Below are 15,662 nucleotides of genomic sequence, written 5' to 3'. Positions count from 1 at the left end.
TCGGTACTGCTGGCAAAGCCCCATTCTGTCTGTGCTTCCCTCACTCCAACTTGACTGTTGTCAATGGTCTTTGATTTGGAAGGAAACTGGTCGCATTACACTGAGCTGTGAACCGCTCCAGTGCATGCTGATGGTCATGGCTTGAAGAAGCCAACAGAACAACATCAATTGCAAAAAGTATAGATGCCACTCTGAGGTTCCCATACCAGACCTCTCCTTTCCCTGACCACTCCTTAAGATCCCATCTTTGAAAACAACAAACAGGATCAATGACATAGGCCAGCCTTGGCACACACTGCTATGCACTGTTTACTGCAAGATTGCCGAGAACATTTTAAAAAAGGCTGCAAAATTCCAAGATTTTTGGTGTGAAATTTGCAAAAGAAAACTGAGAGACGTTATTTCCAAGTTAGTCTGAAGCTGAAAGGAAACACTTAACTGAAGCTTCATCTGTGAGACAGTGATGATAACAATATGGTCATAACTTATGTAAGTTATCATAAGTGTATGATAAATAACATAACACAAATGAACAAGCTGCCTTTGTAATGCTGTGTCATTATAGTTATGATAGCAATTACCTCGTTTGCTTGGACAATTTACACAAAAATTATTAGCCTTTAGGAACTCTCCTATATGCATGCAATAAAATACTTAAAACAGAGACATAGAATAGATTTGTTTTGCCCCCCCCAAAAAACATCAGCTAGATGACAATGAACAGCAATGTTTCATACCAGTGACCTGACACTGGAATGCATGCTGACAAATCACTAAGAAGCAACGTTTTGTTCTTTTATTGCTCTTATAGGGCGCAATGTGTGTTTCACACTCCATCTGCATGTATCCAGCAACTGACGCTGAGTATGTTAATGATTGGCCTGATCATGACTGCATGCTGCCAATAAAGCCATTTAGGTTAAACGGCAAAGACAGAGCTCCATTCACAGACAACACACACACAATAAGAAGTTTTTACTGCGTGTGACATGCACTTTATGCTATGAGTTTTTTATATATTAACCAAGAGCGATCTTTAAAGTTCTTGTTCTATTTGAAGTGCAAATGTATTCATTAACAACGAAGCCTAAGTAACAGATTCTTTGCACATTTAACAAAAGGGTTGGTAACTTTTAAAAGGGTTAATCCACATTTTGTACATGTACAGATGTAAGTTCACCTCTGCTGTCTTTGTTCTGCCCTCCATTTGCTGTCACTGTGCACCCTCTTGTGGCAGATATCTCTGACTGCAAATGCAACTATACTGTCAGTATGTATTCTCTTCTTATGCTGTTGTCAATCATTTATATGTATATTTATTCTTCATTACTGCTATGTCAGCTATGAATTTTCATCTTTAAAGCCAACACTTCCCTGATTACAAAGTTAGCCTCTTCTAGTGCTAAATACAACTATTCATATTTAGAGATCCATATGTGTGAGGGTCATTCAGTTATATCACAAGAAAAGGGGCTGATTTATACAATGTTAAATATTTATGACTTCATGATTCAGATTAGTCACACTTTTGACACACAAGTCTGCTGCAACAGAACTTGATCATAGGAGCAGGTTACATTTTTCCAATGGAGAGTCTTTGTTCTCAGCATTCCCCTTGGTCAAAGAACCTGGAGAGTTAAAAAGCCAGCATCAGTGGTGATGAGGGTCCATTATTGCACATGGCATCGGTAGCATGCTCATCTGTAAAGGCATCATTAATGCTTACTGATACAGTAAATGCAGGTTTTAGAGGAACATATGCGATGACAGAGATGGCAATTTATAATTACAACACAATACACTAGCAGATGACTAATTGAGCAGAGCTTACAGGCATACACAAACTTTGCCCCTGTCTCAGCTGACATCACTGCCTATTCTTGTACATATTCAGCTGTTCAGTCTCACATGGCCCCCATTTGTTGTGTCATTTAATATTATTGTGTATTTTGACAAAGCAGTTTTGACTGCAATATAGTTTATGAATCATAGCCACTCATTCCTGCCTTCCTGTCTAATTTATCAAAGTATTCTTTTGATATGGATTTAATCATCAATGTCATATTGAGAATGCAATAAACGACAGAGACAGCAGGCATTAAATTGCACCAAAAACATATTTTATTCTATAAAAGAAGAAGGAAGGGAGGGAGGAAATAATCACAACTGTACAGAGAAACTGACTTTTAAACACTATGAGTCACAGTATCAAAAGCTCACGTTTTCCTCACTGATCTTTACACATTTGTTCTGTACAAATACAAAAAAAAGAAAAGAGAAAAAAATATTAAATGTATTATTCTGATAACTGCATTGCACTGAGTAAATATAGTACTGGCCCATGAATTACTGCATTCAATAAAAATACCTAAAGTTTTGGATTTGCAGAAGTGATTCTTGGTGAGTCGAGGCACTCGCACACAGAGGGACACAGTCAGTGATTTGACCCTCAGACATGAACTCTGCCCTGTTCAAGTCTGAGCAAGGATAAAACTCTATCAATGAGTCTGTTTTACAGATGACCATTCCTGCTGTTACACATGTAGATAAGCTTTAAAGGAATACTGAAGAAAGCAAGCTTAGATTGACTGCAATAAAAACAATCAGAAGCAGGGGGAAAAAAAGGACATATGCCTCAGTTTTTGAAAATAATTCCACACCAGCAGAAAGATTTTGTCAGCAGGCTCCAGCAGCTGTAAAAAGCCACTGAATGACTGTCCTCTGTGTGACTGCAGGTTTTAGTGTGTGGCTGCATGTAAATATAACAGAGCAGCTATTATCTTCACCAGAGCCGATCAGTGTGCTTGTAAAACAGTGGACCAATTTCTGTTCCAAAAAGACACCCTTCATGAGGTAAAAGTTCCAAGAAATAATAAAAATGGACTCATATCCTTCGAGGTGTATGCAAACATTTTAAAGGATCAGTTCATCTGTTTTCTTACAAGCCTCCAGTGGTATGTAACTATAAGGACAGTTTTGATATCTGTATGAAACTTCGGATCAGTCACAATATACTTGAAGTGTATTGAATGATATTTATGGCTATAAGTAGTTTTTTGAGTGGTATTTTAGGGGACAAGATCAAAACTTGTTACTGCAGGATATATATATCACAAGTGAATCAAGAGAGCTCAACCTCTCAAAACTGCTTATGGTGACTTTAGGATTGTTCTGAGAAAGAAAAACACAGTTGCCTGAACAGGTGTTTTGGTGCAGGTTGTTTTTAGTGCTGTGAGCAACACAAACACACTTTCATGCAGTTCAAGAGCTCCTTGGGTCGAGGCAAGAACAGGAACCAGTGACCAGTCTCACCAGAATATATTTAATAAGTAAGTTTGTCCACTTGTCCAAAACCGTGTCCAAGGATGTAAATTGTGAGATGGCAAGTCATCTCTCGGATGTGACATATAGCATATAGATATCGATAACTGTGTAACCATATCATTAGTAAAAACTGGACCTAACTATGTTCATTAATTCCAAAGTAGAAAAGTTTATTTTAGAAAACTGACCAATTCTTGTTTAAGGATCTGTGGATTAATCAATTCAATTCAGTCCAATTTAATACATTACTGCATTATTGTAAGTGTTTATGGCTAAATGATCAGTGACAAGGTAAGGTAAATGAACTTCGTAACTAAGGTACATGTATGGAGATGTATGGAAATCGAAACATAAGTAGCAACAGCATAGGAAACAGAGCAAGGAAAATGTAATAATTGTACAATTTGCTTTGCGAAACAGCAACGTTTAGTGCTTCAGATCAATGTAGCTATTTCAAGTCGGGATTTAACAAATCTATGAAGTTAAAATCCACTTGCTCCTTGCTAGCCTCCGTTCAGTTAGCTTTAGTAAATCTGTGTTGTTGGCATTTAGTCATCTGACTTTACTAAGTCTCGGTTTCTTAAATAGGAGAAAACATACTAGAATTTTTTTTTTTCTTAATTAATTAATATTTTATTTGGGAAATTCTCAGCCATCCTCTTAAAATCAATATTTTTTAATATTGACTAAAATTAAAATATTGATTAATATTGATTTTAATATGTTTTTCAAAGCTGTTTTTTTTAACCATTTTAAGTAGTCTGACCACACTTCAAGGTTGACTGATCCGAATCAACAACATCTCACATTGAAAAGCAACTTTTTTTTCTTTTTTTTGGTGATGTATATTCAATCGGGTCCAGTGATAAGATATTAAGCTCTGGTATCATAAACAAACCCCCTGTTAATTATTTTCAATAAAATCTATCAATGAAAGTTGGAGTTCCCCCCCGCCCCCCCTATGTCATCAGTGATAAAGAGCCTCCCTCCCACTGTCTCACACACACTGACATGCTCACCAACATCACTATAAGAAAACAAGAAGGCTATTCTCCATGCAACACAAGTGTGCACAACACAAGTGGGACCATTTTTGAGAAACTACGAAACAAATGTATTAGATTTGACAAAAAAAATACACAAGATGAAAAACATTTCATCAAACCAACAGAGGAAAAAGAGAAAGGTTTTTTCACATTATCTAGTCTGTGTTAAAAATAGAAATTCACCCGTTACATTTACTCTGCACTTTTTGATTATTTACATTTATGTACATGGGTTTATTTTAATCATTTGTCCTTTATGTCTTTATCAACAGTTTACAAAAGAAAGAAAGTTGCAATCATATGCATATACTCTTCTAGAAAGATGTGCTTAGTAACTTTTTTTTTCTTACTTGAAGCAGATAGGGATGTGAAGAGAAACGGGAACATTGCATTGCTCTGCACTGCTAAAATAAAGAATATCCCTCCAAACAAGTGACTGAATTTACTTAAGATTTTTAACAAAGTTTTTCTTGATGAGAAAAGTAAATGTTCTTATTTTACACCCAACTACACCTGACTTTAATTTTTTCTAGGAACAAAACTGATTTCAATAATGCAATCTTAAAAAAAAAAAGACGTGACTCTGCTTGGATTTCATTTTTTGTTGTTGTTGCTGCGGTGTGCACGCCAAACGACAATCTGCCCTCTTCATATGAAGAGTCATATGTCACATGCTCAGATCACAGGAAGCCTGCCCAGTCATCTCAGTTATCCACGTTTTACTCTAGATTTCTAGCTTTTGAAATGTCAACAACTCGAAATGGTTCTGAATGCCTTGTTTTTTGTTTGTAAAGGGTTTGTAAAATCAGGATGATGAAGCATCTGATCACCAGGCAAGCCTCTCATTGAATCTGTGTTTCTACACATCTTGCCGTCTATTTTGGCAGCAGTTTCAGGAGTGGCTTCTACACATCCTGACATCCCCTTTTAAGTCTTGTAACAACCTGTGTGAGTCCAACTACCAAACTAGTGCTCTACTACTAAGTTCAGAACAGCGCTTGGAGCGAGGTCTGTGTTTTTGTTGCATAATCAAGTTTAGCCCCAATGAGGAGCTGAAAAACAGCCCACTGGATACTGTGGGTCAGAGAGCAGGGCCAGGGGGGTCACTTCTGTTCCGAAATGTACAGTTTGAAAAATGTGCTGAATGGAGGTAACGTTCAGCAAAAGTTAGATCTTAGATGGTTTAAAGACTTAATAGAGAAAACATTTTTTTAAAAAGGTTCTCTGTTAGTATTTCATGGAATTTAGTTAGAAATAGAATTGACCCCCAGTGTGGCAGAAATGCTAGTGAGGAGAGCGATTAGTTTCCTCATGGTTTAAACCCAAGACGTGATGGACCCTGGCAGCCCGACACAGTGCCTGGTTTCTCCCAGAACCTCTGACAGACGACCTATAGCCACTCTGGCTTTCAGTGGCAGCCATGTACACAGCCCTGCTCATCTTATGACATTGCAACATTGAAACTAGTGCAAATGGCTTTTACACAGTTGAATGTTTAAGTAGGGTGGGTAAAAAGTAAAAGTAGTCCATAGGAGGACAATCAAGAAGAATCTTGAACTATGTTGGAATATTCTCATGCAGTCATCTGCCAAAGATTTTCACTTAGAGCTTATCTTTGGCCTGATGTCGTCTCTCAGCGGTTCTGGTTTCGCCCTTACAGATTGACTTCAGTTATTAAGGCTCAACGGGCAAGAGGTAAAAGAACAAGTGCCCGGAACACACACTCGTAAAAATCTCCTATTCTGTTTATGTGTTTATCTCCAAACGTGCACTCACCCACAGGCACACACACACACACACACAAACAATACACACAAATAACACACATTCAGAAATGTTCCCCTGCTTGAGAATTTTATGCCTCATGCTATTTGTGTCCCCCCCGTCTTTTTCACAGCCTCAAAACAAAAAGATTTATTTATCTTCTTTTAAAAAGAAATTCTGTTCACCTATTCTGTTCAGAGCGGCAAACCTAGCGATTCTTTTTTTTTTTTTAAAGTCAACTGAAGGCCTTTTTCATAACACACGAACAACACATACAAAGCAAATACTGTTATTGAAGAAGAATCAGAAAGGTATGTGTATGCAGGGAGGGAACACAAAAATGTGATTGATACACTGAAAACAAATTAGTCTATAAAGTTCACAGTCTTGTAGCTCCATGTACCAGGGAAGGAGTGGGCTGGGTGATGGCCAGGGGAGCATATGATTGATGTCACTTCAGCTGCTGTGAAAAAAAAATCACTGCATGCAAGCACACAAACAGAGTCACACATTGATATGCACAGTATAGCAAAAAGTGTCAGTTTATGTGATTTTAGACCCCAGGAACTACAAGTTCTGCTCGTTCATTCCTGTTTTCATCACCTCTGTATCCAAAGAAATCTGAATATTGTCCCACTTTTAGGCATTCAAAAGAAGTATGCAACAACAAAGCAAAGGTTTAGCTATAATGGCATTTAAAAGTAGGCATTTAAAAGTCCACATATGAGTGGCCGAAGAAGGAGTTTTAGGTCTTGAGATATCTGGGATTAGTCCCTTACATATACATACATATGCATATACTTTACATATACATATACATATGTATATTTTTTTAATGTTTAAACTCTTTCTAAATGTCAAATAGGAAGACATTGACTTAAGTGTTGTACCTGTTTGGTACCAATGTGTGAGTGGCAAACTTTCTGGGACTTTGACAGTTATCTTACCTGCTGTTTGATCACAGATCAAAAGAATATAGTCAGAACGAGATGTAAAGTTCTTGCGTTCCTGAGCAGGGTTTTGCGTTCTTGGAAATGTTCTTGTGGTGGAAAATTACTACAGGGGTCTCCTTGGGAGTCACCTTTGTTTCTAATAAAAATCACATTTATTTTGGAGGTTTGCAACTCTGGATATGTACAGAATTTAAACTGTTAAAAAAAGAAAAAAGCAGCTGAAGTGACATCCAAGTTAAGTTTAAGAGTTTAAAAACAGTACACATGTCATTTCTCTTTGTGTCCCCTCTTCTTCCTCCTCTCCCTTGGGTGGAAGGATGGCTGTCTGGATGGATGCATGTAAGGGATGAGTGGATGGATGAACGTCCCTGCTGCTGAGTGTCCTTCGGTCCATCCATCACTATCTGAGGAGGTGACATCACAGCCGAAGAATTGAGTTCAGGATCGTAGTGAAAGAATTAGATTGGGGTGGACGGTGAAGATGATTATTACTTCCACCATGCATGTACACAAACACACAGACAAGTTCCCAATTATCCTGCGATTTCAAGATGAAGACAATGAAGACGTGTCCTTTTTTTCATCTGTCAATTGGGCTTGGAATCCTGTTGGAGTGAAGAGGGAAACAGGACGTAGCAGAGGCTTATGTGAGGTGAAGGGCAAAATGTGCTGTGAGGGACTTTGAGAAATCAAGGTGTTGGTTTGTAGGGTTGGTTAAAGGGGATTTCACATCATCACATGGCGACGGCGGTGCAGAGAAAGGTGGTCAGACCGGGAGAAGGAGCGGTCGCATTCAGTACAGCGGAAAGGTTTGATTCCTGTGTGCTTGCGGAAGTGTCGAGTGAGCTCGTCAGAGCGGGCGAAGCGCCAGGTGCAGCCCTCCCAGGTACAGTGGTAGGGCTTCTCTCCTGGAAGGACACAAGCATTATTGTTGAATACATCCTGTAAATGAGTATCTAATATGTGCCTCATAAGCATTCATTGCTGTGAGCTATTTGATAATATTTTAACGCCTCAATGGTTTAGTTTTGCATCAGTTAAGGCAACAGATTTGGTTGATGTTAAAGGAACATTACAGTCTGTTGGGTGTGATCTGATAAAGGCAAAGCCAGCCACAGTTGCGGTTCTTTAAGGGGTGAATGGTTAAACCAAAAAAAATAAAAAATCAAACTGGGCATTTAGTAATTTACAGAAATTTTTCATTTTGAGTTGAGCTGCTCCTTTAATCCTGTGCAGAACACCCAGATGGATGGTGTTCTGTGGTGTAGTGACTTTGCGGTGGTAGCTCTTCTCTCACCTGTATGTATCCTCCTGTGGGCTTTGAGGTGGGAGCTCTTGGTGTAAACTTTTTTACAGCCTTCATAGTCACACATGTGGATCCGCCGTCTCTTAAGATCTAGTGTATCAGGATCAACGGGTTCTAAGTCCATGACTGACCTGAGACACAAACGGAAAAGAGTTAGTGATGCTGATGGGTACAATTAAAGATAATACTACTTGGTGCTTGTCCTATTTTATTGCTCAAAACCATTTGTTTAGCCTTTTTAAATAGATATATTTATACTTCAAAGACCAATATTGACCTTGCAGTGTTTTCACACAGTCCAGGTTCAGGTTTTAGTTATTCTGTATACATTTGAGTCACATCTGTAATGGTACCAAACAGCTTTTTTATGACATACCTGGATACATATGTTGGTGTCCTTAAATCTGACATTGATTGGTTAAGAAACAGATATAAGTGTGTCTGATGTGCTGGCAGATTGTCAATTCATGTTTGAAGGTATGGTAACAAAAGAATGGAAGAGTCGTTTTGTTGCCACAATGACAGTATCATTACATTAAAACCAATAGGACCAACTTCAAATGTAACCCTTAAAGCTAGTTGGAATTCATGAAATGAGAACGGCACTGTTTTACTGTCTGAAGCAAACAGCACTGTCTTTATCAGCTATTTCAGGAGACAGTGCTAAGGTCAGAAGTTAAAACAAACCTGGTCTCCTCCCCTCAATAAAATCCCTAAAAGGCCAGGGCATTGTGTAAAAGGTAAATAAAAACCGAATGCAGGGACTTTGCAAATCTCATGAAAACATTTTGTTCACAACAGAACAAAGAAAGAATGTCAAGTGTTGAAAGTGAGACATTTTACTGTAACATGAAAAATATGAGCTCATCTTGAATCTGATGGCTTCAACACATGTCAGAAAAGCTAGATGAGGGGCAGTAAAGGTGTTTCAAAAAAGAAACAGACGGAGGAACACACTGTAACCACTAAATGGCAACAAGTTAGTAACATGATTAGAAAAAGAGCAAACTCTGAAATTGTGGCAGCTTCTTACGCTGCTTAAAGGCATTATGGACCAGCACTGTCTGGATGGAGAAGACAAGAGTGAAAGTAATTTAGCTAAAAAAAATGTAAAAAGCTATTTGCACCTGTTCCTTTTTTAAATTTGTTGTAACTATTAGTCTTGTTTGTCATTTGAGCTCTTTGTTGAGTCTGAAGTTTATAAATCTGAACAAATCTGATTACCTGCAGAACTACTTTTTAAAAAAAACCCAAAAAGGGTTCATTTCAGGCCACCGGGGGGCGTCAGACATTCACTTTGTCTTAACCAGAGCTGTGAAACATCTCCCATTTAAGCATTGCTCTTCCCCTCTCTGTCTCTGTCATATCTTCTCACTGTTCTGTTCTTGTTCTTCCTTTCCTTCCTCACACAAACAACACAGAACCCGACAAACTGAACGTATCCACTATTTTCTACATCACCCTCTTTCTGCTTTTGTCACCTTTCTTTGAAAGGATTTAGTTTTCAAAGACCTGACACATACTGGTTGATATATCTGAGATTCACATGATGACCAGTTTAAATAAAGCCGATTTTAAAAAAGGAAAAAAAAAAGAAAAACCCACAGCTCTCCCAATCCCCATTACAGAGAGGTGTGACAGCAGACAGTATTACATAACCTTGTTTACAGCCCAGCTCTGGGACAGCCCTACCCAGCAACATGAGCACAGACTCACAAGCGCTCTCTCTCACACACACACAAACAAAAGCATATAAAGAAACTTCTTCATATATATGAAAATACCCACAAACATACTTTGTTTTTATTATATGTCTCTGTAACACACATACCAGATTACAGCACTAAGCCAACTATGAATGTCCACACCCTTAAATTCAGTTAAGCAAGGCGGCTGCACCCACTGGGTGTGGCAGGCGCTCTGTCCTGATTTACTTATAAATACACTGGACAATCACTCACACACACTAAAGTCCTGTATTTGACAGAGAGATTCTTACAGCCTTAAAAGTAAAAATCTTTAAAATGTCCAAACTGTTCTTCAGAGAAGCAAATGTCCTCATTTATGGAGCGTGCGCTGAGCCTCTACACTCACTCTGTATGTGCACACACTTGTCTTCCTGTGTTAGAGTCTGGGTGTCTCCAGTGTGTTCTGCTGTACAGAGGGTTATATAAGGTTATATAAGCATCAAGTCCTAGGCAGAACTGCAGTAATGTAATTAGTCAGGGGCCTGCAGGCAAGGGAGGTGACCATCAGAAAGACCAAATTTCCCATAAAACGTGCTGAGCATTAGCCTCTCTCTTGCTGGCCCTGCTGACTTGTATTATAGACTATACGGTCAGCTGACATCATGCATAGATTTTGGTATTTATACCCCGTCAACTGTTTAACTGACTTCTGATTTACAGTGGAGTACTGGCCACTGAAGAAGTGAAGCTTTCCCTCCAAGCCATGTATGGGTCTAACTTCAGTATTTCCCTACCTGCAGTTTGGCTCCACAGGGGGAATTTCTGCCATGTTTTTATTTTAAATCAGTTTAATGTTCAAAAGGAAAAAAAAGGACCTAAAGGAAAATAAAAGCTTTGTTCCTTTATAGACCCAGAGGTCAACAGATCTAATGACTTTTATGTGCAGTATATGTAACTCAAAATGGAATTTTACATTTATTTTCTCTCATTGGGCACACATTGTGATTATGTATTGTGGAAACTGTCCTCCCATAACAACTACTGTTAGGTGTTTGGCCAAGCAGTCCATAATGACTAATAAGAAGTATAAAAAAGCTAAACTACACGTAGTTTTCGGTGTCAAAGCAATTGCAGCTAATTTTGGGGTGCCTGCAAATTTGACCAGAAGGGTGTGACTGCGTTGGCTTCAAAAAGAAAGTAAGTGACTCAACTTTTCACTGTAATTGTCACTTTCAGAAAACATTTTCTTATGCTGTTTTCACACCAAAAATATCAAGTTAAATAAATAAGCCAATCAAATGTTTTCACATAACCAGCAATAGCATGTTTTATCCAGCAGACAAGTCTGTCACTATTACTGATACTACATGAAGGGATGGACTTTATCCTTTATCCAATAGGCTGTGTTTATGATGATCAAAACTTTGTGAGGTAATAAGACTACAGCTTCACAGGGCTATTTAATTGGTGTCCTTGTCCCAGTGTCCATGCAAGGAGCGTAATCACAATATTGAGGCCCATTTGAGTCTAACCGAGCGTATACATCCAAGAGACGTTTGATTCCCAGCCTCAGTATCTGGATGCGTTTGTCTGCTTTTAAAAAGCTTACCTTCATACAATTTCATTCAGACTAATATGTATTTCAGAAGTCTGCTTTTTGTCAGACAAACACAACATTTTTTGTCTAGTGTCATATAAATGTGCTTATTGGAACCGATTAAACACCCTTTGCACTCAAAAGCCAGATGTCAGCAGGTTTTTGATCAGTGTAAAATGGGCTTTAAGGATTTAAATATCTTGATAGATAGTTTCAAATTTAGAATAATACAGCATGAGGTACCTTTTGTGAATCACTGTCCCATGTAGACTAAAAAATGATAAGCCATGGTATGTGTTAGAATGGGACTGTGCTGAACTTGACATGGTGCTACTCAATGCTGCTTGATTGTAACCTCCAGTTCTACACAATCGAGAAGGTCACTGCTAAAACCCTGAACTTAAGGCTCATAAACACAACAATGGATCAGTAAGTGACATCAACCCTTCTATGATCATTAGTTATGTATCAGAGTATCTGCAGCAATGCCCTCAAGCGACTATAATAATTTTGACAGAAGCAGAAAAGGAATGTGTCCATGGAAGAAAATGAAAAAGGTGGTCAGAGCAGATTAACGGGTCAACAAAAATTAGTCAAAAAGCAGGTGACAATTGCTTATTTACAGTTTTAATCCAAAATCCTTTTAAAGATTACCACACATATGTATTGTAACAATAACAACAGATTTCATTCAATAAACTCTGATCTTTCCAACTTTCCAAAAGTTCTGCCAAGTTGTTTTTTTCTTTTCTTATTTTGCTAGAGCCAAACAAGACATAAAAACAATCTGTATCTTTCATCCAAACACCTTCACCTTCTCACCAATGGGAGCATTACATCATAAGTCATTTGAATTCTAACTGCTCACCATACACTGGATACAATACTGCTTTAAACCCAGAGTAAATCCATTTCTGCATCTGTTCAATGTGTCACACTTCTTTTCAGGAATGTTCTCAAGGAATGTATCATTTTCCTTCCCTGATATTGACTTATGTTTATGTTTATGCATTTAGCAGACGCTTTTATCCAAAGCGACTTACAGATAGGCAGATAGGGTAAGGGGTCTTGCCCAAGGACCCCTACTGGAGATAGTACCTTTCATGCAGGGGATTTGAACCCAGATCTCCCACATGAAAGGTGGCAATCATACCACTACAATATCCAGTCCCAACTTCCTAGAGATAAACTCATGCAAGTGTGGCTGATTGCTCAGTGTGTGTAGTGTCCTTCTGTAGCATGGACTCACCCTGCGTCGAGGCTTTGGGAAGCCGATCCAGACTCTGTACCGCTCTCTGCATCACTGTCACTCTGATACTCCACTGGAGATGTTGAACCTGGCTTGATACGAACTAAAGAAAAGAAAGGATGGTGGGAACAAGCAGGTGAAGGAAAATATGGAGAGGATGGAAGGTATGATAGAGAGAAAGAGAGGAAAATAGAAGGTGGGGATGGGTGGAAACAGGAAACAGAATGGCAAGGGGTTAAATGGAGAACAGCATTGTCAAATATAAACTTGACAAGACGAAAACTTGGTCTGAGTAGTGTGTATGTGCTTGTGCACGTGCATGGTCTGCCTAGATGAAAAATTAATAGATCAAATAACCACATCCCATGTTGGATGTGTCTTCATTTCTCCATCTTTCTCAGTGTTTCTAAACATGCTTCAGTCCCTAGTCTGTTCAAAGACGTTTACAGTGTCAAAGAAGCAGGACAATGATGTGAACAGATGTTAATGGAAAAACATGCTGAACTCATAGATGCTAATTAGCAACTAACTGAAGCAAAAACCTCTCGAGGTGATCAAAAAGCTCTGCTTGTTGTCCTCAGGCTTTAACAAGCTGTTATTTGTCTTTCCCTTTCTTGATAATATAGAATACCACAATAACTTTTTTTGTTACCGGCTTTGCTTTCAGAAGTTTAAATTCATGTCCACTCTGTGTACTGTTTTTATTTTTGTTTTCCCTAAATTCACAAATGAGAAACAGGATTACTGAAGCAGAAACGTGAACATGAACGAACAAGAAACAATGCACGTATTTGACTGTAAGATTAATTCTTTGATCTTAAAGCATAATGAATTCAAACAAAAGTTGCCTCCCCCTTTCTCTATCTGCAGGAATGTGGAAGCCACACTGCCCAAAGTCCAGCCAGCCTAAAGAGAGCAGGAAGGGGTGGGGTGGTTGGAGGGGTGATGCAAGGAATTTGGGTGGAGTTTATGTATACGTGGGGAGGGTCACAAACCAAAAAAAATGGTGTGCTTTGTCTCTGGAGACAATTAAGTCTGCCCCCCTCCTTCCACCATTGCAGCTTTCTTCTTTCAAAGGCAAAACGAACCATCTCATCTCTCTTTGACCCCTCACCCTCTCCTCCTCATCCTTCCTACTTGACCCTCCTACCCTCACATCATATACCCAATCTCACTCCCTTTCGCTCTGCACCTAGTAATGTGCAGGGCAGTAAAATATACACAGAAAAACACAATTTCAATATAGGCAATGAGAACAGGCAGCTACTTCTCTGACAACCTTCAGAATCCACTTGACCCAGTTCACTATGCTGATAGTAGATAACAATAGTGTTTCTGAATAATAAGTAATTTTGTAAGCTGCTGGATCACAAAACTCGAACTTGGAGCTGAAATCAAGTCATTGGCCTGCCTTGTTTGTGTTCCTCAGTAGAGGTGATGTTTAGACACAGTGGTTTTACCCAGGAGAAATTACTAGAAACTCAAAATAGGGTAAAACAACATTCTACATGTTAGTCTGACCAAGACTACTGGATTTATTTGAGAGATGGTTCAGTTAGAAAAAAAAATGCTCCACTGACTGGGCTAAAGTAAGCAACTCTTTACTATGTAGGGGGGGGAATCAAATTACAAGGAAAACCTTAAAATTCTTTTTAATTCAGAAAAAACTTTTTCTGAAAAAAAGTTAAATGTTCTTGTTATAGGTTTACAGAAGCTAAATATTTGGCTAAGAACACAGAGATTTCAAACTGCAGCAGCACACCAGATAGTTCACTCTCAACAAACTTTATCTTGGACAATTTGTCATTGAAATTCAAATATTCTTCCTGTCACATATTTACTTGCTGTAGTGACCTTATCTCTTAAAGTGAACATGATTTATTAAAATCGGACTGCAAGGAAATTTTGGGATATGGCATAAACCTTCTTACTCACCTGACGTGAGTGATGTAAAACGCCTTCCAAAATCTCCATTCATTACTAAGTCTACCTAGAAACGCTTATGCTTACTTTCGACCCTTGATGAGTCTAATGTTGGAGTGAGGTTGTTTTGATTTTTTACATGATGGAAAATTACGCTGAAATCTACAAAAGCAAAGCCAGAGTTGTAAACTTGCAAACATAATCTTACTTTTTTATAAAACGAAATATCTTCAGTGGAAGATCCTATTTTTAAAGAACTCAAACATTAACAGACATGGTTTGTCACTACAATACAGCACCCTTCTGGAGGTCCTCTGAATGGTGTCAATACTTGCAATACTGGCTGACAGATCATTGAAAACATTACAATTACTTTGTTGTGTAATCTATTCCATGCACTTGAATTGTTTTTCCAAGATGTTCAGTGATCAGTTAACAGGAATTTAAAAGTATAAATACTGCAAAGATAAAGATACTACAGCTTATGCTTCAGAATCTGTCAAACAGTTGAAACACAAGTCATAAAAATACCGGTTTTTACATATTTACAAATTCTGTACAACTGAATCTAATCTAATTAATCAGGAAAAAATTGAATCAAGTGCAGCGATAAGTTGCACTGGTTTGGAGTGAACAAACTAGGTGGCATAGTGCTGTATGAAGGTGAGAGTGCAGGTTACAATACAAATATCTAATAATCAGAGTTGTGCCCACTTATAAGGATCAGATATTTAAAAAAGAAAACACACACACACAAAATCAGTCACACAACTTAAATATAACAGAAACATTTTTACAGTCCTCAGAAGTTT

General features: G+C 38.3%; 1 protein-coding gene across 4 annotated transcripts in view; it reads right to left on the bottom strand.

Moving 5' to 3' along the window:
• Nucleotides 1–2,098: 2,098 nt before the first annotated feature.
• Nucleotides 2,099–15,662, bottom strand: part of klf8 (Kruppel like factor 8) — a 76,861-nt gene continuing 63,297 nt past the window's right edge. For 2 of the 4 annotated variants that reach the window (XM_072374899.1, XM_072374900.1), the window contains exons 5-7: nucleotides 12,928–13,030; nucleotides 8,385–8,524; nucleotides 6,609–7,995 (exon numbers count right to left, since the gene is read on the bottom strand). In XM_072374899.1, coding sequence (XP_072231000.1) covers nucleotides 7,814–7,995; nucleotides 8,385–8,524; nucleotides 12,928–13,030 — 425 coding nt within the window. In that variant the 3' untranslated portion in view covers nucleotides 6,609–7,813. The other 2 variants (XR_011909356.1, XR_011909357.1) reach the window with 2 other exon arrangements.

This window comes from Leuresthes tenuis, unplaced genomic scaffold (genome assembly GCF_036924035.1).
Source record: "Leuresthes tenuis unplaced genomic scaffold, fLeuTen1.0.hap1 SCAF_21, whole genome shotgun sequence".
NCBI lineage: Eukaryota > Metazoa > Chordata > Actinopteri > Atheriniformes > Atherinopsidae > Leuresthes > Leuresthes tenuis.
This window is presented reverse-complemented; position numbering and strand designations above follow the sequence as displayed.